General features: G+C 40.4%; 3 protein-coding genes across 8 annotated transcripts; 1 reads left to right on the top strand and 2 right to left on the bottom strand.

Moving 5' to 3' along the window:
- Positions 1 to 2: 2 nt before the first annotated feature.
- sgtb (small glutamine rich tetratricopeptide repeat co-chaperone beta) lies at positions 3 to 5,963 on the top strand. Of its 5 annotated transcripts, none has more exons than XM_046375021.1 (12): positions 3 to 118; positions 1,641 to 1,757; positions 2,096 to 2,199; positions 2,583 to 2,658; positions 2,756 to 2,855; positions 3,049 to 3,153; positions 3,270 to 3,408; positions 3,531 to 3,593; positions 4,016 to 4,053; positions 4,152 to 4,235; positions 4,856 to 4,976; positions 5,068 to 5,963. In XM_046375021.1, exons 2-11 carry the CDS (start codon positions 1,658 to 1,660, stop codon positions 4,965 to 4,967), a joined length of 921 nt encoding a protein of 306 aa, XP_046230977.1. In that variant the 5' UTR covers positions 3 to 118; positions 1,641 to 1,657; the 3' UTR covers positions 4,968 to 4,976; positions 5,068 to 5,963. The 5 variants fall into 5 exon arrangements, with proteins under 5 accessions (XP_046230977.1, XP_046230976.1, XP_046230980.1 ...); XM_046375020.1 differs by having other exon boundaries at positions 17 to 118; positions 1,644 to 1,757; positions 5,068 to 5,962; XM_046375024.1 differs by lacking the exon at positions 3 to 118 and adding an exon at positions 155 to 821 and having other exon boundaries at positions 1,644 to 1,757.
- Positions 5,964 to 6,700: 737 nt separating this feature from the next.
- Positions 6,701 to 14,737, bottom strand: trappc13 (trafficking protein particle complex subunit 13). 2 transcript variants are annotated; one of them, XM_046375001.1, is made up of 13 exons: positions 14,549 to 14,737; positions 13,933 to 14,001; positions 12,023 to 12,122; positions 11,830 to 11,914; positions 11,602 to 11,729; positions 11,379 to 11,451; positions 10,993 to 11,037; positions 10,528 to 10,545; positions 7,832 to 7,965; positions 7,541 to 7,739; positions 7,333 to 7,433; positions 7,107 to 7,254; positions 6,701 to 7,015 (listed from the first exon to the last, which is right to left on the bottom strand). In XM_046375001.1, the coding sequence occupies exons 1-13, from the start codon at positions 14,592 to 14,594 to the stop codon at positions 6,908 to 6,910; spliced, it is 1,254 nt and encodes a 417-aa protein (XP_046230957.1). In that variant the 5' UTR covers positions 14,595 to 14,737; the 3' UTR covers positions 6,701 to 6,907. The 2 variants fall into 2 exon arrangements, with proteins under 2 accessions (XP_046230957.1, XP_046230958.1); XM_046375002.1 differs by lacking the exon at positions 10,528 to 10,545.
- On the bottom strand, positions 14,572 to 17,698 carry LOC124051539 (lysosomal membrane ascorbate-dependent ferrireductase CYB561A3-like). The gene is made up of 5 exons (XM_046375003.1): positions 17,512 to 17,698; positions 16,447 to 16,655; positions 16,181 to 16,335; positions 15,866 to 16,022; positions 14,572 to 15,650 (listed from the first exon to the last, which is right to left on the bottom strand). Exons 1-5 carry the CDS (start codon positions 17,696 to 17,698, stop codon positions 15,624 to 15,626), a joined length of 735 nt encoding a protein of 244 aa, XP_046230959.1. The 3' UTR covers positions 14,572 to 15,623.
- Between the last annotated feature and the right edge of the window lie 6,438 nt (positions 17,699 to 24,136).

The raw sequence follows: 24,136 nt of genomic DNA, 5'->3' as shown, positions 1-24,136 counted from the left end.
TGGAGTAATAAGCCTCTTTATTTCCGCTGTCAACGCGCATGCGCCGAGGAGGATGCGCTCGAGCTGACACACAAGTCCTCATGACGCGGTGGCAGCAGACAGCCGGATAAGAGCTCAGGTAGGTGGGCGGGGGTGGGGGCTGAATAGCATCGTTTGGCACTATGTTATTTAGAAAACTGGCCTCCGACTGTTTGTAGGGATTTGAGGCTGACCTTTCTTTGCTGTTTCACCTCGCCGACAGAGGGATTGTGATGGTTTTTAGCCAGCATCACACCAGCTGCACAGTGCGCGAGCCCTGTTGTCCGGAACGTATAGACAGAGTTGGTTTTTTTTCTTTTGTTAGAAATTAAAAACACCTCCCAGTGTCGTTGGTTGTATTATCTTGAATGCACTGGGTGTTAAAATGTGAATAAAAACATGTCTCGCCTCCCATTGTGGTATTACATCACAGCTTCTGCATCACTGCATTTACGTGTGTCAACACACACTGAGGGAGGAGTGGCTGTGTTGGCCAAACCTACATGAACATAACAACGAACGGCAGCAACACGTGATGGAAATATGAGGCAATGTATGCAAATCTGGAAATCAAATTACGGGCCTCTTCTTGCCCCCGTTGAACTGATGTGTTTTGGTCAGACAGAGAAAAAAACAGTCAGCTTTTTTCTTTCTTAATTAGGAGCAGGAATCGTTTTTTGCTTTCATCCTCCCATAAGATGTTTTGGAAACAAGAGCCAGATGCACCACCAGCATCGTGGTATGGATGATGATGGGATGATGGATAAAAACATGGCCGGACTAACCTGTTAAGAGGGACCTGGGTAAAATTTGCTTACAGGACCATATTGTGGTAATTTGATTTAACGCCACTTTGTTTAGGGGTGTGTACAATGTCAGCTAATTGGTCTGCAAAAACAAGCTAAAACTGTAAGATGTGCATTAGTTCCTACTGTAGCATTTTTCTCTTCCCTGGAAAACAACTAGATAATAAATATAACTAATTACTAAATACCCAGAACTGTTTTACAGGCCTACAGTCCACATTTTCTCAGTTAAACTCTTCGTAAATGATCCCAAAACGTATTCATTTTAATACAAGATGCATTGGGAATTCCTGTTGCTCGACATAAACAAATGATCGAGTCATTGTGAGTTTATGTGATCAGCTAATGCTTAATTTCAGTTTCCATTCAGTTACTTCATACAGTAAACAAATTTGTGGTAGAAAGAAATACTGGATGTTAATGTCAGTCTGTCTGCATTTATTACTACAGACTGTACTGTTGAATCGTGCAGCAACATGCGTGTACTTCCATCTGACCACAGCTTTTTCTCTGAGATCATGTACAACTCAAATGCTCACACAAAATGCTTGCCTCTTCTTTCTAACTACATGCCAGCTGATTTGATGGTCTATAAATCAATGTACATATCGTTAACCATAAAGAAATCCATTAAGCTATTAATTCATCACATCAGTACATTTTTTTTGCATTTAGTTAGAATGCATCAGTTCATCACATAGTCATGTATTAGTTATAGCTTGTGCTTTGTGCCTCCTTATGAATAATACAGCCATTGGAGTGTGGGTGCCTTTCTGTTTCAAACCCAAAAAAAAATAAACAACTTCCTGTTCCCAGCAGTTTCTAGCTAAAAAATGGCAGTGGAGAAGCGTCTGGCGTTCTCTATTGTGCAGTTCCTCCGAGATCAAACACACTGTGGTGCTTTGAATTCTGACGAGCAGGAGAGCCTTGAAGGTAGGTCAGCTACACTGTGCACTTAAATTTTGGGGGAAAAACAAAATATGGGACACTCTGCTCCTACTCTGTCTCTTACAGACTGAAACTAATGTACTTATGCTTTTAGTTCACTATCAGCGAGTAGGATTGGAAGCGACAGAAATTAGCATTACTTGTTTGCAGTGTGATGAGACGAACAGGATGGTTTAAATCTCTCACTCTGAAGGTGCAGCCAAGTTCTGACTCATAATAACGCTGTTAACTGGAAGACCAATTGTTTAGCTATTATCCAAAAAAACAAACCACACACACAAATGTAATTCCCCCCTCTCATCGTCGTTACCCTGTTGCTGCAGTTGCGATCCAGTGTTTGGAGACTACCTTTAAGATCAGCTCCAGTGACTGCCATCTTGCTGTTCCACAGCCTCTGACAGAGATTTTCCTCAATTCCCTGCTCAAGGTGGGTGCTGCGCAGAACACACGGCTAATGCTTAACAGAAGAAAGAAGCGTGGTTCAAATGAACTCAGATTGTACGGCATCAGGATGTGTCCAAAGCAAGATAAATGTGTGTTGCGTTATGCAGAGTCAACACTGTAAACCTTTCTCACAGCAGACATTTTGACTAATATTGCAATGGCTGCATTCCATTAAGGTCCGCCAGTGCACACTGCTTCACTGGGATTGATTATTGGCTCTCTCATGGAATAAAGTCATCATTAATGATATCAATCATGCCTGGCCTTTTCCTCCTGTCAAGTCAAAATGTTATAAAATAATAACAGTTTTCTGTTCAATAAGTCCTATAAATGATTGATGATAGATTTTTTTTTATTTGTCTTTAGAATGACAACCTCACCATACCAGAGACTTCTCCGACTCCGGAAGACATCGAACGAGCAGAGCAGCTTAAGAATGAAGGTAATCTAAAAACTTACTGGCCATTTTTGAGGAAGATAAAAATTGTAACCACAGTCTGCACGTAAACTCTGTGAACAATGTGGTATTTTATTTTCAGGGAACAATCACATGAAGGAAGAGAACTACAGATGTGCAGTGGAGTGCTACACAAAGGCCATCGATCTGGACCTAAGAAACGCCGTGTACTACTGCAACAGGTATTGTCATACACACGGTCATTGTTTTGTACTTAAATTTCTACCCAAGTTGTGTTTTTTTTCCCGACAGCAGACAGCGATGCTTTAACAGCACCAGTGAATTGAATCCATTCTGCATGCTTTATGTGTCTGAACATAATTAAACAAGCCTGTGTTGAAGTTAAGTACGGAGTCTGAATGTCACATTTTGCAGGGCTGCAGCTCACAGCAAACTGGGCAATTACACAGAAGCAACTTGTGACTGCGAGAGAGCCATTGGGATCGATCCCTCCTACAGCAAAGCATATGGGAGGATGGGGTGAGTTAGACCAAAGCTGTTTGTGTCACTGCAAATGTTTCATGTGAGACACTTTAAAAGATGTTTTCCTACATAATCTGCTCTATAACATATATTTTTTTAATCTCTGGCTCCAGTTTGGCTTTGACAGCGATGAACAAGTATCCAGAGGCAATTTCCTACTTCAAAAAAGCGTTGGTGTTAGACCCCGAGAACGATACCTACAAATCCAACCTGAAGATTGCAGAGCAGAAGCAAAAAGAAGCGACCAGTCCAGTAAGTGAAAACAAGCTGAATTTTCCTTATGTTCTTATACAACACAGTCTCATTTAAGCTCACATACTACGTTAAGGTTAGCCACAGTTATTCTGAACTTCATCTATGAATGTGTGCCACAGATAGCTGCTGGACTGGGATTTGACATGGCCAGTTTAATCAACAACCCTGCCTTCATCAGCATGGTAAGCCTACGAGTCCTATGCAGTGTATAAAGCCTGGCTGTGTCACAGGCACAACAGAGTTTCTCTGCTGCTCAGTAAACTTACATTTGGCAACATTAAGCCAGATATTTACCCTAATTATTCCCATGAGTGACACTTAGCTCGTTAATCAAGCAAGTTTATTGTCTAATGGAAAGGATCTTGTCTGTGCCTCAAGAATGCTGACTTGTAAAACGATGACACATGGCGAAAGTCTGCCAGGCCAAGAACGCTTGTGCAAGCATGCCAGAGTTTTATTGCGGCAACCATGACAAGATACATCTGAATCAGACAGCTGCTGCGCTAAATAACAACAAACACTGCCAGCGTAATCAGAAAGAAATTGTCCTTTTTAATACGTTTGTGAGCGACACGAGGGATTTCAGTTTGAGTTCTGTTTGCAGGCTGCAAGCGTGATGCAGAACCAACAAGTACAGCAGCTGTGAGTGCCAGAATGAATTGATTGCATTTAGGGTTGCTTTAAAGTGCAGTTTTTTGAAAGTGCTCTGACTCACTGTCTGTGTGTCACCATGCGGTCAGGATGTCAGGAATGATGTCTAATGCAGTCGGGGGTCCTGCTGCAGGAGTGGGTGGACTGTCAGACATTTCCAGCTTGATCGAAGCGTAAGTAACTCAAACTTAAAAGGATTAAAAGGACTGATTTCAGAGAGTTTTACACGGTAACTGATGATAGTGAACCTATTAAAGTAATAATTCAACATTTGATGAAACTGTGCCAGACTATTTCTTGGCCAGGAACAGCCAGGTCACTTCCTGGTGTCCAGACTGCCTGTTTCCCCCCTTCTTGCTTCCAGTCTTGATGCTAAGCTAAGCTAACTCGCTGCTGACTGTAGCCTCATCTTTGTGGTACAGACATGAAAGTGATATCGATCTGCTCATGTAACTCCTGGCAAGTACAGCAAGCAATATTTGAACATTTGTGAAACAACGTCACGTGGCGTGTAATAGTTTTGCAGACACTCCTTCCTCTCTCATTCACCCCAAGAGGCATTTTTCTGAATGGTGGGAAGAGGTGTGTTTAATTACTCTCTAAACCGATGTGACATGATGATTTCACACCACAGAGCGCAGCCTCTTTTTAGGAAAGCATGAGAACCGTTTTTCTCGTTCAGCGTCAACTTGCACTGTAAATGTCGGCTGTCTCTCATCTTGCTTTGTGTGAGCTGCTGTGCTGGCAGAAAGCGATGCAGCAGGTGAACAGAGTTTTCTCGTCTCTCTGTCAGAGGACAACAGTTTGCACAGCAGATCCAGCAGCAGAACCCGGAACTGATCGAGCAGTTGAGGAACCACATCCGGAGCCGCTCCTTCAGCGGCAGCGCTGAGGAACACTCATGATCTACTCAGGTATATTTAAAACCAAACTCCAGCTGGCTGTATATAAGATTTCAACATATTTTATTTTTACTCATTAACATGCATTATTTTTTTATTTCAGTCTCACATGTTTTTTCCAAGGAAGGGCAACCATATGGCGCGATTACAATCTCTACACCCATTTCTTAAATTCAAATCCCCGGCATGGCTGGAAATGAAGAGACAAGGATGGGGTTGAAGGCACTTTACTGTGACTAAAGGCCCAGGAGTGGAGAGACGAGGGCCTGGAGTCTGGACCACGAGAAGAAGCATCCCACACATTTCGGGCAAAACATACTGTACAACACCTAAATCTAAAAAGAGCCAAGAACTCATTCAGCCCACCGCGAGAACATGAGTAAATCCTGTCTTCAGAGCTTTTACATTATGCAGAGATTGTGTTTTGTATGTGTTGAAATAACTGCCCTCTTCACATTATGAGTTAAGGATCCTCCTTCTGTCTAGTCATGATGAATCGAGGGTTAGGGAGGAATGTACTTTTACAGCATTGCAGGGAACATTTCAGCTTTTTCTCATACAGTAACATCAGGTTTACCTTGTTTATACTGCATACTGTTTATTTTTGTAGACAGATTGAAGCCCTACTTGTTCACTGGATGACAAACACCATTCAGTCCTTGAACACATGGGACTCACATCACCGCTTTTCGATGAGTACTTACCTTGATTTTTGATTAAGACAACTGTTTAATGGCATAGCAGTGTTTGCAGCCTGCATCAAGTTGTTGTTGCACTTTAGCAAAAATAAATGTCTCCCCTTTAAGCCTAATTAATTGTTAATTAACTAGTAACAAAATATTCAGATTGTTCATTTTGCATGCTCTTAAATCTGGTATTTGATATCAGATATCAGATGCTTTGTGGAAACTAATAGGTATGCTTGGGCAGTCACAATGTTTTGTCTAAAACATGTGAATAAATGTCTTGAAATTGATCAACTCCTCACATTCATGCTTGTATTTTTGCCTTTGTGTCATTATTAAATGAAGGACCACAAACCAGACCAGAACATATGGGTTCTGGTCGAGAGAAAAAAAATCCTATGGACATTTATAACAAAACTAATAATTCAAAGACAGCCTTGTCTTATTAATTACCGTCAGTGTGATCAGCTGTACGCTCTGTGACTTGCTTCGTATGTTTACATTCAGGATGGTAGTTTCAAAGGTAACAAAACTGCAATGGAAAGTAGGATCGCTTACTTTTGAAGCTGCATGCACTTGAGGGATTTTAAGTCAAGATCTCTCAGCCTTTGATGTTTTTGTTTTTTTTTTTTAAATCTTTGTCTCAGGTTTTCCAGCTTTGTGGAAGTGCATGGAGTTCCCTTTTAACTGCCGCACAGTTACAGGACGAGCTGTCGTCTTTATGCAACCGTCCAAGAACCACAATCCAACTTCTGAAGTTCAGAAAAGAAAAATCTCTGAAAGACGATGCAACCATGCTGTCCTTTGCCTGTGCAGAATCAGAACCGATGAAATAAAGGAAAACTTCCAACACATTCAATCACCAAAATCCATTCTGTGCTATTTCCCTTTGAAGTATGATTAGCATCATGAAAACAGGAGCCGTCTTGAGCCAAAATGAGCCATGACAATATCATCACAGAGGTTCGATCAAACAGAAACATATATCAGGCTACTCAGGGAGTCATTTTTAATGACAACGACCAGAAAATATGTTTCAAAAAGAAAAAGTAATCAAAGACTGCAGAGATTTTATTAACATTTATGCACATTTACATCGTTATTTTCAAAGGAAGTGATTTATAATATTCACAATTCATTTTAAAATACAGTATTATCCCCTCAGGTTGCAAAAAGAGTGAAATCACAGCATTAGGTGCATAATTCCATTGTTGGTCCATTCATATCTAAAATGCAAAAAAAAGGTAAATAAAATTCCTAGCTCTCATTGCTCATGTACGGGCAGACAACACACACTTGTGCAATGTCGTCATATTCGTACGTCCTCTTCAGAAACGTGTCTGTGAGTCTCAGTCCAGAAATGCTCTGAAACAAAGAGGTCAAGATTGTGTCAACAGCACGGGAGAGGGGCACAAAGACATCAGCCAATAGGTTTTCCTAAATGTTTGCTTCATACCTGCAGACCCTGGATAGATGAGAAGAGCGTGAGGGGCAGAGAGAGGAAGGCACCTGGACTCAGCTTCCCCAGCTGTCTTCCTGATATGCCACACCAGTGGATCGACCTGGTGTTACACATCTCCAGCACCAGGTCCATGGTTCTTTCACTACAACAGGAAAGATGGCTGTAATTCAATACTCAGTTATTAACTGGTTGGTTGCCTCGTATGGATAGCAGCAGTTACCTGCAGTTGGTGATTTTACAGATAATGTCAAAAGGTTCTTCAAGGTTGACAGTGTCAGGAATCAGCTCCAAGGACAGCCTGATGTCTCCATAGCCCGGAGCCTGGAGAGGAAACAAGGACAAAACAAAAATAATCACAAATAGGATAATGTAAATGAGAACTTCTGATTTTTGCAATTGTGCCCACATCAAAAGAAGGTTCTTCATACCATTCTTTGCAGCTGACTGGTCTGTAGCCTCCCTCTCTCCCCGAGATTAGTTTTCCATACGATGTCAAGCTTGCCTATCACCGTCACACCCTTGATGATGCCGGCCTTCTCGGCGTACTCCGGCTTTGGCTTCAGGCAGTACAAGTACTGCCGTGTGTCCATGGGCTGCAGGTAGGACATTTTCCCAAATGTGGACTCTCTGGCAGTGAAACGTTACGGACGAGAGTGAAATGTGAAAGCTGACAGTAAATATCGCCTTTCTGCAATAACATCGCGCTCAAGTGCTTTTACCCGTCATCTGTGGACATGACCGTGTTGAGCTCTGTGACGTTGTACATCATGGAGGGCTCGAGAGAGACCTTCTCCATGAACATGGGTGAGGTGGTGATGTTCTGGATCTGAGCCTCCAGGAACACTTCATCTGTCTGGAGCACAGAAGCCAGGAGTCAAACTGATATTTCTTGTCCGTAATTAAGGTACACTTACACAATCTCCGAGGCGAACTGAGCAACACATCCACTTCATTATTAGGTATTAGGAAAGGGGTTAGGCTTGTGCAATAGCTACTGCCTTAAAGGATAGATTCACACTTTATTCAAGCCCATCTCAATCACATGCTCATATGTACATTTCAAGTTACCGGTTGCTGTATTTTTTCTCCTGTCCATACTTGCCAAGAAGAGGAAGATGAAATACAGAAAACATCTACAGTCCAAAACAATGCATTGTACAGTTTGACCAAAGCTAATATGAGCTTTCAGCAGTCTGAGCTGAGGAAAATAGCCTCTGTTTTTATTGTGGAAGCCCTGAGAGGCAAGTGAGAAGAAAGTGATCATTGTCTAAGTTCTATTTTTTTTTTCACCTGTGAATTGAAAAGCAGAGTTTGCCAAGTTTTCTAAGCAGACGAAAGCCATGACAGTAATGTCACACAGCTTGCGCATACACAATATATGTACTTTGTGGTTAAGAGTGTATGGAAGAATAAAAGCCACCTGAAAGAAAACTTGAATGCTTTTAGTTCTATTTAGAAGCGGTAGTGATGCACTTGTGTCTCTTGTGGCCAAAAAGAGTATTACAAAAACACTTAATTCTGTCAATTTTCTTATTTTAGCATTCAGTTTGCTCATTTATTTTGCCTCCACAGAAGCTCGGAAAGAAAACAAAAAGGGGAAAATTTAGTATTAAAAGGAACTAACGTAGCCTTATGGTCTAACGTAGCCTTATGTTAGCTTAAGCTGAACTTAAGCTGAAGATAACCTTTTGCACAATAAAGGTTTTCGTGCCCCAGTCGCTTAAGAGGGAACCTTCTTTGTAAAGCCGGTATGAACAGCAGGAATGATCGCCAACAGCTGTAACTATTTTAACATACACATGAGCATGCGAGTAATGAGACAAGTTATCCTTTAAGCTACTTTTTAGGTGATGTGAGACTCATGTAATGAATTATACGTGTTAACTCAGACTCAGAAAACAAACCATCGAGTTTGCTCAGTGTACCTTTGAGGACTTTGTTAGTACACATTCAGATACAGTAGGGGTTGCACGACGACAGTCAACAGCTCATTCAAACTGGTCTCCCAAACATCAACTAGATGCGGGTATTCAATCAATCGGATTATTTAAAGCGGCCGTGCCGTCTGAAGCAGAGCCTTTAAGAGGAATTGAATTACAGTCCTGCTCTCCATCAGTTTCCCTGAAAGCAGCTACTTGATACACTCACTGCTCCTGTGTGTGGTGGTTTTACTTATTGAAAAACATGCCAAGTGAAGGTAAGTGTAAAGACCAAAGGCCCTTTTCAGAGATGAACAGAGCTGGTATAACAATTTCCATTAAAAAAATATTTATAATTCACTACAGTTATTACTTACAAATAATAATACCCATATCACCAAAATGTTTATTCGTTACTAATATTTAGTAATAAGTAATTTGACGAGCACAGAAAAATAATAATAAATAAAATATATAAAAATATAAAAATAAAATATAAAATAAAAAAGACTTACTTACCATAATATGACTTGAATTGTTAAAAAAAATATCCTTTGCAGAAAGACAGTTGGTTCTCACAAGATTTGTAAAAGTGTCTTGATTAGGTGTTTGTCTCATTTTAATGTAAACAACTAGTTGATGCTTTGGAAACATACCACTCGGTGGTCTTTACAACTGTCACGTGTTCAGTACAACCTCTACTATACAGTAAACATACAATGAGAAAGAAGCAGAGATTAGTTCATGCCTGCATTTCATAATACAAGAACTGACCGTGAGAAGATCTGAATGAGGTTAACGTTAAATCACAGAGCTTAGCATCTCTGATCCATGCAAAGCCATTCCAACCAATACCTGAAACCTCACGCTTTGTTACATCAAATCAAATATGTTTGTGTCATAACTCAAAAATAATTATGTGCCAGTGGTAAATGATTTAAGCAATTTCGGTTTTGTGATCAGTGGCTGAACATAAGACATTAATTGGCCTTCTGCACCACATTGTAACCTTCAAGCCCCACAATTCAAAAGATAAAAATGAGATTCATTTGAGCTCCATCATTCATGTCTGCAATGTTGCATAATAGTTTCACATCTCAACAAACAGAAAATGAGAACAAACATAGTGTGTACTCATTATTTCCCCAATGATGATAAACTGCCAGCAATCCCCACCCACCACAATCTGACACCACAAACTTGAATTAAAAAGTCCAAGCCCTGCGCAGGATGAGTTTGCAAGAAAGCACGAGCGTCCAAAGAAAGGGCAAAAGAAAAACAATGGAAAATCCCTAACGAGGACTAATGTACTAATTAAAGCAGGTACGTTACTTGTTTAGCTTTACAAGCCTGGTAGGTATTTTATTATTCACACATTATTTTCCATTCTTCTACTTTGCACCTTTCTGTGGGCCCCAGAGAGACAAAATCTGCTGCACCAAAAAAAGGGTTAAGAGAAGCTAATGTTCAGCGATGAGAACAGAAGAAACAATTACCACAGAACTGAGGTCACTCTAATGGAGAAAATAAAATACAAGACATAATAAACAAATGAAGTTACATGCCAAAGATGATGACAATGAATATTTTGCATACCGCTAATATAAAAAGCTACTAGTATGACAAAGAGAAAAAGGAAAACGCTTGTTGCATCTATGAGGAAAACACGTGATGAAACAACAAAACTTTACAGCTTGTGTTTGTGTTAAATGGACGTTTCTGGAAGTACAAGCGTTTTCCATAAGAGCTGTCTTATACTGGCTGCCCCTATATGCATAACTATGAAATAAAATATGACATGAAGCATGTTACATATGCTAAAGTAAAGACTTGCATGTCAGACACACAGCTCTTCTATTTGCGGGATGACGTGGTGAGAAATACGAGTATACAGTCTCTACTGTTGACATCAGCACTTATTATATTATGCTGGTGCTGGTTTTTGAGAGTCGCTAACTTACCTCTGCGTTGTAGAACTTTGTCTTCACATCCAACGGCTTCAAGACCTGATTGAAAATAGATTGCAAACTGAATGCTGCGGTTTTCTCGCACTGTACTTCCATTCAGAAGAAAACAATATCTGCCTAGTTAGACTGGAAATCGTCGGCTTGGGAAGAGGAAGACATGGAAATCTGAAGGACCTCCTGAAAATGCTGCTAGAGGGAAGGGAACAGGCTTACACTTAGCTCACAAACTGAGGGCTGAAAGACCTCAAGACACCAAATCCAAAGTTAGGATGGTAACTTCTTTTGCTCTGTTGTAGACCTGTGACATTTCTCAGCTCTCCTCGAAGCTTACACGTGAGTTAACTACTGCTGTCTAATGAGAACGCTCAAGTATAACTCACCTGGAATTTGAAGAACTTCCGAAAATAGAGTTTCTCCCCGTACTGAGTGGTGTAACTGACGGCACAAACTAAGCTGGAAATTGGAGGAGAGGAAATAAACACAAGTATTTTGTAAAAGAATGTAGCCTTCATATTCTGTCAGCTCTGGGCATATTCTGAGTTTTATAAATATGGCACTAAAACGAAATAGGAAATTATATATAATGTGGGGAAAAAGACTCACATATGTGTTCCAATTTCTTTGACTTCATGGTGGATAACATCATCAATGCAGCATTCGGGTTTGAGTTCTGCTACTGCAGAGTTTGAAGCAGAGAGGTTGAGCCTCTGTGAGCTGGTTTGTAGATCAGCCTGCAGAGGATCACAACACACAGCAGGACAATTACGGCTAAAGCAGCTAAGTGTTGAATGGGTAATAAGCACTGGATGTGTATTTCTTTTTGTACAGCACCTTCACAAGAATGTCCTTCACAACTTGGTTGCTGTCATTGTGCACACTTATGTAACTGGAGAAGGTCTCACCGAGGAAAATATTTCTGTGTAATGCAGACATGTGGAAAAGTCACGACTTTGAAGTTTAAAACAAAACTGTTCCCCAGAAAAATTCTTAGTGTTGACTTCCACCAGAAATGAGCATCTATTACCCAAAGTTCTGTGGTAACGTAAGCATCTCTCCGAGCATTAAAATCTCTGCTCCTTTGACAGTGGACGGGTCCTCCTTCATAAGCTGTCCAAATATATCCCCTGTAGAGGCAAAAACACATACACATATACATAATATGTCAAATCTGCTCATGAATGTGGCTCACGTTCCACTGAGAGCTGCAATGTTGCAACACTCAGCTGTCTCTGAAACAAGTAGAAACTAAAATCAACTTCATTTTATCTGCTGAACCCGTGGACTGTGTAGATACATGAGATGTAGACGTCGTTTTGCAGTAAGGTTTTATTAAAGTGAGTTCTGTGAACTGCAGCGAAGATCACAGAGGGAAAAAACAAGACCTTTGAGGATCAGGTATCAAAGCAGTCTGAACCAGAAAGGTTTTCACTGGGTTCAACAAGTTGGCCACATATGTCTTGTGCTGTGATCAACTCACTGACTAATGTTAGTAACTCTCACTACTATGACTCCTTCGAACACATCTACGTCTCTTATTCACAATGACACGATGAGTATGGAAGATTCTGTAGTCTGCACAGGAGTTAAAGGTGAAAAAAGTGGCAAAAAGTGAAACAGTTTTATGTTTCTAATGTCACATTCAACCAATTCATCTTGACGCACTTAAAGATAAGACATCACTTCATCGCTACTCTTCTATATAAATAGTGATCCTGCTTGGGAGTGTCAGTGTGATTTATTGCTTGTAAGGAGTTCAGTTACCAGTGCAAGTACAAGACAAATTTATATTGTTTTCCATTATTCCCTCAAGTAAACATTTCAGTATGAACACTGAAGTGCTCTCAACTGTCTTGAATGAGATCGTTTGTTAATTCCTGACTTTGGCTGTTGGCTTTTACTGAGCAAAAGCAGAAGCAGTGCTCTCAGAGATGGAAAAAGTGGAAGCCAAACATGCATTTGTTCACGGTCTCAGCCTTTATGTTGCTTCCACGTTGTGCATATTATTATGAAATAATACCACAAACATCCCAGGAATTGAAGCATTCATATTTCAGTTTAGCTCTGGTGTTAAGAAGTAACTTTCTAAAGCCTGACAGGTAATTTCTCAGTCACAGGTATGGACAAAATTCACAGGAATACAACTTGAGTGAAGCCTCAAAAGTTTGGCAAAAACCTCTTGTTTTCTGTATTGTTATACATGCATGAAAGCACTCACAACTGATAATAAAAGAATGGAAAATTTGCATTTGGAAGCTTCCAAAATAAATTCATTTTATAGCAATCAAGCTAAGTTTTGATTGAATCGCTACAATCTTCAAAACAAAAACAACAGCACAACATCAGCGATATAAAAAGACAAACAGCGGGAAATGACACTACAGACACAAGACTGTTATGGTTGATTGTTATGACCTGGTCGACTGCAGCCTTTCTGTTTCCATGTTCTCCACAAATCTGCTCGGGTTTCCGACAGTTGCCCCAGTTTCCTCCCATATTCTCAAGAGGTACAGGTTAGCTGGTCTAACAGTGAAAGACTGTTCACCAGCTGTATGATAATCTAACATACAGTAATGCAAACATTTGGCTGATTTTAATGGTTTCATGGGGATTCTGAGACCCATGTGTTTACTGGTGCTAGAGTTGATTAATGAGCAGCAGATGCAAACCTGATTCCCTTACAATATCAAGATGCTCTGTGTGAGATAAGCCACATGATAGCCAGCAGACAGAAATGTCCTCGACAAGCAAGTTAGCAAAGTCACAAGAAGACAAAATCCACAGGCTCATGATCTTGATTACAAAATGCCAGAGGACGGAGGAGGCACCCAGACATTAACTAACACACGGATCATATCCACTTTTCTGCTAGAAATCTGTTGAACAGAGAACCTCTTTCGGACTCTGTCTTTGAGAGTCTAAGCCAAGCAGGCTTACCTGGCAGATCTCGTTCTTCACATGTCACTGGCAAATTTGTGAAGAGCGTCGGTTTCGTTAACCTCATCACTGCGAAGAAAAGTGAAATTGATTAGTGGTTGGATAAACAAGTAAGTTAGTTACTGTGGTGATTGTGATGACAGCGAAGTCGCTGTCTGACACATAACTGGAATATGAAAGGAATATTTATTGACGGCAATAAACACAGACATAACAGCATAACTAAGCAAGTTCGTTTTTCAGGGCATAATTCACCCAAGAATCAGGAAACCAACATTAGTTTTCTTAGCCCAATTAGCTAACAGCACAATTACAACAAATATGTTGACTGGTAAAATTCTTGCTGGAACATATTGACTCAGGGTCTTTCACTTTCCGCTTTGAAATCCAATAACAACAACAACATCACTTTCTTGGACCGGACCTGTCACAAGCAGCCTTGGCAGCACATTAACAAATGCAACACTTTGATACTACTCTAGCTAACGTTAGCGCTATTAGCAGCTTACAGCAACAAATGACAACCGGTGCACTGACACATTCAACACTTCTGTTTTACCCCTAAAACGACGTCTGAGGTTACTGTCTATTTGTTGTCGTAATGACGATAAAGTACCTTTTAAAGCGAGTAGGTGTTCCTGTTTCGCTTGATTTACATCCATTTTGACAGTAAATAGTCTTTTCGGATGATGTTAGCTACAATGCTAGCTGGTTTGTTGTGACAGGCTAGCAGGTGAACTCTGACCTTAGAGGAGGTGCCTTTCTTCTTCTTTGTATTTTAATTTGTGACCATCTGAAGATGTAATACTGCCACCTTCAGTAAGGGATGGGTGCTGCAATATTAGACTATTATTTTTTTCTGTTTTAATTTTTCTTTTCTTTTCTTTATTTTTCTTTTCTTTTCTTTTCTTTTCACACATTCCTCATTTCAGAAAATGTTATATTTGAATTATTGATGAGAATTATCCAATTTTCAAACCGTCAAACTGTAAAAAGTGTAAAAAGTACGGAAATACTGCATATGTCTGTGTATATTATTTAATTGTCACTATTAATCAAATTCATTTTATCACTGCATACTTTTTGTTCCTCACACCCCAACTGAATCTACGTGGTACAAGTGTTACTGCTGCATGACTCTGACCTCTAGTGGTCCGAGTCTGAAATACATTAAGTTTTAGCAGTACTGCAGCTTTAGTTCATCAGTTTCACAAGTGAATTATATTACCAATAATGACACTCAAATTACCCTGGTGAGTTTTCTAAATGTCTATACACTGTTAATAAAATTCCACAGACTAAATTAAATTCTCACTTGTCGGTCAATAGCAGCAAAGATCATTTGTAGGATGGCATGAAACATCCTGACTGGAGTTGAATTTAATAACCATATATTTAATATCAGAGATCCAATTTTGTGAAGCTGTCACGATGATGTCTAACACACATTTCTGTCATTTATTGAAAAAAAAGATTCACTAAATGTTAACATAGGGAATCATCAAGCATAAAAACACATCATGTATGAAATGGAAAAAAATGTCTACTTGAATACTACAAACCACATTAAACAAAAACAACATTAAATCAAAGTGGAAAGTTTTCAGTGAGTTGTGTAATCCAGTCCAGTTTTCTTCTGCTCAGGACGAGCGCCGTGGACTCTTTGTCTTCCTGCGGTGTATTCAGTGCGCTCATGTGTTGTTTTCATTGAGCATAAGCTGTAAATAAAATATATAAAATATTGTTTCAACCACACAGTAAAATACTGATACAAATATGAACCAATCATGAAAACTTCACGACATACTTTTATTATGAATGAACGCTGGCTGAACACAACAACATTACTACTGCGCATCAGTAATTGACATCGATATTAATTCAAATCAAATGATATCTACAACATGGTCACTGTCACAGTGTGCATACTTACAGGGGCACTTTCGCCATCCGTTTCTGGCCGCTGCCATTTGCTCTTGGACAGGATGCCAAAGACGACCAACCCGAAGGCCACGATGAGCATGCCGAGGGAATTGGCAAACTTTGCTTCCACGGGCAGTGTGTTGTAAGGTTCAGCACTGCTTCCATTGCTACAGCAGACGAGATAAAAAGTTCCTAAGTAAAATTCCATGCTTGGTTCACTGATTTCTGTTTTCCTCCGGCGCCTTGCTTTTGTTAATGTTGTGTAAGATTATGTGTGGGTTTGGCTGCTTTCCTGTTGCTATCTGTGGGATGTTTGAGCACTTACAGAGCGAGAAAAAGGTTCTCATCGATACCACTGATGCAAGAGGTCAGACTGAGGATCAAGATGGCTTTTCCCACCCAGACATGGATGGGTTTCAAGGCTTCGCGGAACCACAGCGGAGAACAAGGAAACATGAAACCAGCCAGGCCAAGGATCCACTATGCAGAAACAAGAAGGGAAGGATTCCTCACAGTTTATTTAATCACTGCACAGGTCATATGTTTGTCTTACAGCAGGAGATGTTTGGCACAAGTGCCGTGTATCCGTACCTGGAGTGAAAACATCACCATTGTACACATGCCCACCCAGCTGTGCAGAGAGTACAGATTAGGGATGTGGGAGTCTCTGTGGACCTCAAACACGGCACACAGGCCCAAGACAGACAGAACCAGGGCCAAAAGCATCAGTCCGGCATGCACCAGCTTCCAGGTGCGCTTCTTCTGCTTCCAGGTGAACGGGACACGATACACAACAAGCGCTGTGGACAGAAATGAATAATTTGATATGCTCTGATTTTCAGTTAAATCGCTAAAACGGTTGCTCGATACTTGCAGCGCCACTTTGGGATACCGCTGAAAAGTCAGACGATATTCTCACCCACATTACACATTTAAATAATCTAGCTTCTGCATTCATTCTGTGAAAAACATAACGAGTTCAGTGTCTGCACAGATCCGTTTCAGTTTTGTGAGTATTATAACTAACAAAAACAAGATCAACTCTCTTTTCATTCAGAATTTCTTAATTAAAACGTGAGTAGCCCTGTAACTACTGTGCACATAAAAATGTATTGGAATAAATCATAAGCATAAGTTAAAGAGATACTGCAGGACTCATAAGAAAGATAAAGAGAGAGAGAAGAAAGGTCAAACATCTGCACAGACCAACACATCCTGACAGTTAATGTACGTCATGTGATCATGTGATCATGTGATGTGGATGCCTAAATGCCCGCATGCTTCACACACCACACCTCCGGTTTGAAACGCAGGCTTTCTGCTCAAAATTTTAAGTGTCAAACCTAATTTAAGATGACCTTGGCGACTCTGAGAAACAGAGGACGGAACAGGCTTAGTGGCACTCGTGAAAATTCAAAATGTGTGAGTGTACAATGGGTGGATTGTCCCTTTTTAAGGCTGGTATTTTTCTACTCTAATGATCCACCAACAACAGCATTAACTTTGCTTTCCAGGATATCGTGGCAGAATCCAGAATCGAAGGGCCTGATCGCATTTTATGTGAGGTCTACACTATTTGTTTTCTATTTCTCTGGCCGCCCGATTTATGTCAGCGAGGGCAGGCTGAACATTACAACACTGAACATTATGGCCCACCTTTGCCATACAGAACCAGCAGCCCGGACACCATGAGGACGGGATGCCAGTTGAACTTCAGAGCAGGATCTGCCCAGGAGAGGCCGCCTCTCCAGTATGAGCTCCAGCAGGTCACAAACAGCACACAGAGCAGGCCCAAGCTCAGGCACAGGGCGTAGGTGACGTAGAAGGACACAGACAGCCTCATGACTGCCACTTTGGGAGGGAGGGAGGAAAAAATAAATAAATAAAAATAAATAAATAAATCATCATGCTTTAGTAAGTCAGGACTGATTCATTTTTTGAAGCTGAGGTGATTAACCTGCTGGTCAGGAGACATCAGACTGGCAAGCGAAATGAGCGACAATTCATCTGTGTAAACAATCTGGATAATCGTTTATCATGTCATTGTTAACAAACAAACAAATGAGGTATACATTTAAATACACTCACACTGCCACCTACTGGTAGGGAAGGAAACATCAGCCAGACCAACTTAAACTACAACATGGGTGCTAACAGTAACAGCTGTGCACACGCAGTAATTCCTTTGGTTAAACTACAGTACGAACTGTGTACATGAATAAGTACACAACATCGCCAAGATGCTTCCATTGATCCAGCTTTATTTATTTATTCACTTTAGAATTAGAATTAGTTTCTTTATTCTTATTTTTCAGTGTGGCCTTCCCCTTGGCCTTTATTTTGAAATATTTTCCTTTAGCTTCAGGTCACATGTCTTGCTGTTCTTCATGTCTTTCTTCATAATGAAAAACAAAAAACAAAACAAAACAAATTTGAATTTGGTTTTCTTGTTGTTTTTTTTTTTGTTTGTTTGTTTCTTGATTCAGTCCACAAAAATGAAAAAAAAAATGGCATTGTTTTTCCTTTTTTCTGTTTTTGGTCAGCTATAAAACAAAAAAAGATAATAAAAACCTTGGTATTTCCAATTTTTTGGATTTTAAATTGTACATGAACTATTCTGCGATATCCTAGCTGTCCTATCTAATCTGAACTGACGAAATAAAAAAGCACCTCAAAGCACAATACTGAACTTTATTAAACGTCAGCAGTTACTTTGCACAAACCCTCAATAACACACACAGAAAAATCTTTATCAAAGAACCTTCGTTTGAGCTTAACTTTTTAAAAACATGTCATGATTTGTACTCACCAGGCAAACGCTTCTGCCCCTCAAGTGGATCCAAGTGGAGCCTCTTTGTGTCCTCCTTCTTAAAGGTCCCGAAGCAGAAGCGTAACATCAGATCTCCTGCTGTCCTGCGCTCATTTGTCCTCAGGCTGTTGCTGCATCCATCAGGAATGGTTTCTGATTTTGAATGAGTCTGGTGCTCAAAGAAAGGATGTTTTTTTTTTGTTTTTGTTTTTGTTTTCTTGTGATGAACTCTTTTGTTCAGAGGGTTGTGTACAACGAGAAGAAAAATAGGATTATAAAACAGATTTCATAACACAACTCACTTTCTGCTTGGTCATGTTGATTTGCTATGGACAGAGCCACTTGACTGTAACGTTTAAGCATTAAGATATTTAAATTGTACAGAGTTAAGACTGAAGTCTGGTGATGTCAAGCTTTTAGAAGAAAGTTGAATTTACATATGAAAGACGGTAATTTTAAGTCATCACGGCTTCCTTTCAAGCAGACTCGTAACATTTCTTACTACATGAGGTGTTATAAAGATGTTTTCTTTTTCAAAACAATCATGTGTCTGTCAGAAACCCCACACCACATCATCTAATTTAGCACAGACCTCTAATATGAATAAGGCCTGCACTGTTTAGAGACAAGACTGAGTTCGGAACCAAAGCAGATGATCACAGAGGACCAAATCAACGCGTAATCTCATTTTACTTTGTAATGACGAATACAAAGGCAGGAGGGCCGTGAAGCTGAGCAGCGCTTTTATTGGCAGCGTCAACAGAGTGAGAATTCCATTATTTGAAAAATGTGTTCAATTTGTAATTCGATTAATAAGCTAAGTCTGCCACATGATTATCTGGATGCATGCAGTCGTCTACATCTACACATCATAAAGCAGCACAGTAAGTGGAGCACTCAGCGCCATGTTGAGCATGATCTGCTTGGAACAAATGTTTTCATCATCTTCGTCCTCCACAAAGACTGACAGGAAGTGATCGGCCACCCAGGGAACTTCCTGAGTCTGAGAGGCCAACACACGGACGTACTTGGTGTCTTTCCTGAAGCTGAACTTTTTGTCTCCGGGAAGCACAGACAAGTTCTTCCAGCTCTTATCGTCACCTTCGGCCTGGGCGATGAAGGCGTCTATCTCCAGAGCTTTTTCTGTGACGAAGACTCGCACGTTTCTTTTGCTGTAGTTGCTCATCTGACACGCGGTGCTGACGTTTCCCATTTTGTGTCTTTGTCTGATTTGACTGGTGTGAACTGATGAGGACTGCAGGTTGTGCTTGAGGCTGTAATGTGAAAATAAGCAGTGATAGTTTTTTTTTTATATACTAAAAAATAACGGCTAATTTCATTTCATTCACATTTTAATACTTAACACATGTCTCTTTATGTAGTTATAATTTCCTTTATCGTCCTGTAAGTCTTAAGGCTAATCATCAGTCTTTACTGCACAGAACATGTGACAAATAAAACCTTTGAATTTGATTATTTTACAGCCATGACTGTCATCAACCGTCAACTGCGACATCAAGACAAAGCAATAAAACTTTTCCATTCTGGTGGAGAGGAATGGTCATTGCCAAATGAACATTTCACATAAATTAAATGAAAACACAGTTCTACTGGATTTTACAATGTAAAATCTGCCGAACAAAGCCGATCTGGTTGTTCTGTTAGTTGTACTTGAGGCATTCGTAGTTAACACCCCATGAAATTTAAAAATGGCACACTTTGTCATTCTTACATACCTCTAACAAGAACACAAATGCATTAATTTGTATTTAAAGGTACACGTACGCAGGATTTTCCCTAAAAAAAATATTTTGCTGTGTTCAAGATGTTTCTGGGTGTCTGTTATTCTGGAGCAAAATATTTGACAGTTGACTGAGCTGTCAAATACTGATGTTTTTGGTTTGTTGGCCATTTGAACCATCTGGGAATGAGACTAAACAATCAGCTATCACTCTGAATCGATTGCTCATGTGTTTACAAACAGCAAGAGACAAATCGTGCATAGTACGCCTTTAACACAGACTATTTACAACATAAGTGTTGTTGCCAGTTTGATCTTTTCTTAATGTTTAGTATGAATCAAAGACAGAATGAATTCTTACCTGCAGCTGCAGTTGAAGTCAAGGTGTCAATAGCAGTCCGTGAGTGTCTTCCTGTCCCAAGCAGCGTGTGTCTTATGGACCAAGTCTGATAACATGCAAAATGTTTTAGCGCAGCTGGCGCGTTGTCAATACGTCATATCAAGCCTCTTTTACTTGCAATAAACATTTGAAAACTCGGCATCCTTTATTATCATGGAAGTTAGAGTGTTTATTTTAAAAACCTGGATTGGCTTGAAAGAACTCTCTCTTTCAGTTTTTGTCTCATCAACGTGCTGATGTGCTAATGTGCTTTTTTGTTGTGGATTAATCCACAATTGGTGTTCTTGTGAGTATTTCCAGCAGCAGGACAGTGTGCTGTGTGTGTGTGCTGGGTTGCCTCACAGCAAATTAAAGAGCACATGTTGACGGTATTGAAGGAACATGTCACCCAGTGGGATATGGGGGTTCACTGACAAGCTTTTAATAGTTTTTGGACAATGGAGCTCGATGGCACGGAGGGATGAGACGAATCAGCCTGCTGATGCACAGACAGACCTTGTTGGCCTTTGCATGTGATATATTGGTGTGAAAATATACTGTCCTTGTGAACATTTATACAGCGCAAAACCAACCAGTCAAATTTAAAGTGGAGAAGCTGCTTAACTCTGAACAATGTTACACCTTCCTGAGGTTCATCACTGTGAAACTGATAGCGATGATCTTTTATTTGCTGCGTAGTTTGCATATTCAAAGTGAGATGAAAACGCAGTAAAGATAGCAGCCTTGCTGTTGCGTTTATGCTGCCTTCCAGCACTCTTTCCCAGCACAATGAGGCCGTGGCTGCTGCTGGTGTCCCTGCTTGTCTCTGACCTGAATCCCCTTGGAGACGGGGACAGGGTCATGGAAAACTACAGCTGGGGTTTATATAGAAAACTGCTTCTCAATGGACAGATGACTCCCAGAGGACTGGAGATACTTCAGACCCAGACTGAACACCACTGTGTATGTACCCAGAGAAACTTTGTGTATGTCGCTGTACAGCACAAACAGACGGCCTCCCCTTCTTACTGGGCGTACACAATCCATAAAGATCACGGACGCAGTTTATCTCATCAGGAGTTTACAGGAATAATCCATGGGAACCATATCCCAGCTATGGTATGTTAATGTCAATTAGTATTTGTGTGAATCTCAAAAAACATGTAAGCTACCAAATTATCATTGAAGTGAATGAATTTTCTCTTTTCTGCTGATCCCTGCTGTGAGCACTTTTAGCATTTTCAGTGTATCATTTCTGGGAATGACACATTTCTAAAGGCAGTCAAGCGTCCTCAAGATCGCGCTGCTTAAAAGCACCAGCAGGGTTTAGATTTGTGTTAATTTCACACTGTTGATAACTAGAATATTGAACATGCAGCATGTATTTGCACCAGTTCAGAATATTTATGGGATGGCGCAGAGATTAACTCACTTTCAGTGCTTGGAGACAATAAATACCTTGGAGACCTTAGAATACTGCCAAGAATATCACAAGTTAAAAGAAGATTAGATTAAATCTCGTGGATAAACAGAAATATGAAAGTGAAGGTGATGGGAGAAGAACTACATCACATGTCAACCACGCGTCACTCTTTGCGTTACAAATCACAGGCCTATCGTCATGCTCGCAGCTCTTAAGAGGCTCTTAAAGCTAAAGCTAGGCTAACATGCTCACAGATGCTAGCATGCTAATGTTTTGCATGTTCAATGGCTACCATTGCCACTGTGTTAGTTTACTGTTTTAATAAACAAATTTAGGCGTTATCATCTGGAGACCACAAACTTTAGTACAGAATTTTATTCAATCCATCTGACTGTTGTCAACTGTTGTCATGTTAACAAGATGTTCACGTAGACCTTTTGTGGCCAGAGTGGCTGAATATTTTCACTTGAATGAATGTATTGTCTGTTTCTAACCAACTCTGTCGTCTTCTCCAATCACTCCAGGTTGTTTTTCTCCTCCACGCAGAGGAAGAAAGTGTTTCAGAATTTCTGTTGAAGTCCGACGCTCCACCAGTCCTGCGTGTTCTTGGTGAAATCGCACCAGCTAAGGCTGATGGAGAAACCAGTCATATTGCAATGGATATTATAAAAGATCACCCTGATTCAGGGGCTGCACGGTTGCTCCACCATCACAAAGCTGCCTCTGGCCACAATTTTCAGGCTTTCTCACTGGAGAAACCCAAGAGCTGGGCACCAGCCGCCATTGTTCAACTGCAGAAAACGTTTACAAAGAGGTGCCGTGCTGCTCCGAATGTCTTCTGCTGTTTTAAAAAGGGCGAAATAAGATCAGCATTGAAAATTGAGAAAATCTCCAAGCAGCAGATGGCACAAAGACAAAAAAAGAGCACACAGCGGGCGATGGACATTAAAGTTCCTGTGGAGTATAATGGACAACAACCTTCAAAAGCTGTCAGTCAACAAGACTTTTTCCAAGCTGCTACTCTGGCAGCTGGCAGCTCCTCAGTGAAAACCTCAGATATATCACAATTAGAAATTCAAAGAAATGTAATCAGAATTATGAAGAAAAACAAACACTTGTATGAAGAGTCCTTGTTGCACAAAAGTGTTCAGAGTCAGCACTCTTTAAAAACTGTATGTAGAGTGTATGATGATGGATTTCATGTGAAGAGGCAGCTCTCCCTGGTATCCAGTAAGAGGACAGAATCTAAAAATAGGCTGCAGCATAAGATGAAGGCTGCTCAGGATGATAATGAAGAGGATTTCAGTGGGAAGACAATCACAAAACAAGCTGAGTTTAAGCCCCCAGTGGGAGGAAGTGAAACAGAACAATCACATACAAATACTATTGAAGATGGAAACCGGATAAGATCCGCATCCATCCGACAGGCAGACTTCACACATAAACCAGATAATAAGGATGTCAATCAGAAACAAACGCTCTCCGAAGTGGGAGAAGAAGTCTTAATCGTGTTATTCCTTCCAGACAGCGAGAAGGAGACACCAACAGAACCACCAACAGAAAGAACACTTGTTCTGAAAACACACACTGTTTGGGAGACAGCAAACATACGCACAAAGGAGCTGGATGACCCCCCACCCATGACTGAAGTTATAAAGGAAAAGTTTATTTTAGACCGCAGTAACTCACACTGTAAATGCTTGAAAGAAAGCCCATTTTCATCAGAAATATACGCACTGGATAACACAGAGAGGATGGATATTAAACCAGCAAAAATTCCACTTAAACTAACCAAAGTGCCTGCACATACTGAGGAAGAGGTCAAAGAAACAATAGAGAAAACAGAGCACACAGATGCTGCTGATACACCTCACAAAAACATCAGCAATCACACTAAACAAGAGGAAACGGTGCCATCAGAAGAATCTG

The sequence above is a fragment of the Scatophagus argus genome, chromosome 20, assembly GCF_020382885.2.
Source record: "Scatophagus argus isolate fScaArg1 chromosome 20, fScaArg1.pri, whole genome shotgun sequence".
Lineage (NCBI taxonomy): Eukaryota > Metazoa > Chordata > Actinopteri > Scatophagidae > Scatophagus > Scatophagus argus.
The sequence above is the reverse complement of the archived record's forward strand: the minus strand, read 5'-3'. Positions and strand labels throughout refer to the sequence as shown.

What these genes read in the sequence shown, in the direction of transcription:
- sgtb (XM_046375021.1), top strand. Translation starts at nt 1,658, where the DNA reads ATGGCAGTGGAGAAGCGTCTGGCGTTCTCTATTGTGCAGTTCCTCCGA. An exon ending in AAAAAGAAGCGACCAGTCCA is followed by an intron (nt 3,409 to 3,530) that starts GTAAGTGAAAAC and finishes TGTGTGCCACAG; the next exon opens with ATAGCTGCTGGACTGGGATT. An exon ending in ACCCTGCCTTCATCAGCATG is followed by an intron (nt 3,594 to 4,015) that starts GTAAGCCTACGA and finishes TTCTGTTTGCAG; the next exon opens with GCTGCAAGCGTGATGCAGAA.
- trappc13 (XM_046375001.1), bottom strand. Translation starts at nt 14,594, where the DNA reads ATGGATGTAAATCAAGCGAAACAGGAACACCTACTCGCTTTAAAAG. An exon ending in ACGTTACCACAGAACTTTGG is followed by an intron (nt 11,915 to 12,022) that starts GTAATAGATGCT and finishes TGCATTACACAG; the next exon opens with AAATATTTTCCTCGGTGAGA. An exon ending in GTCATGTCCACAGATGACGG is followed by an intron (nt 7,740 to 7,831) that starts GTAAAAGCACTT and finishes TTTCACTGCCAG; the next exon opens with AGAGTCCACATTTGGGAAAA.
- LOC124051539 (XM_046375003.1), bottom strand. Translation starts at nt 17,698, where the DNA reads ATGAGGCTGTCTGTGTCCTTCTACGTCACCTACGCCCTGTGCCTGAGC. An exon ending in GAGAACCTTTTTCTCGCTCT is followed by an intron (nt 16,023 to 16,180) that starts GTAAGTGCTCAA and finishes CGTCTGCTGTAG; the next exon opens with CAATGGAAGCAGTGCTGAAC. An exon ending in CGGATGGCGAAAGTGCCCCT is followed by an intron (nt 15,651 to 15,865) that starts GTAAGTATGCAC and finishes TTTTATTTACAG; the next exon opens with CTTATGCTCAATGAAAACAA.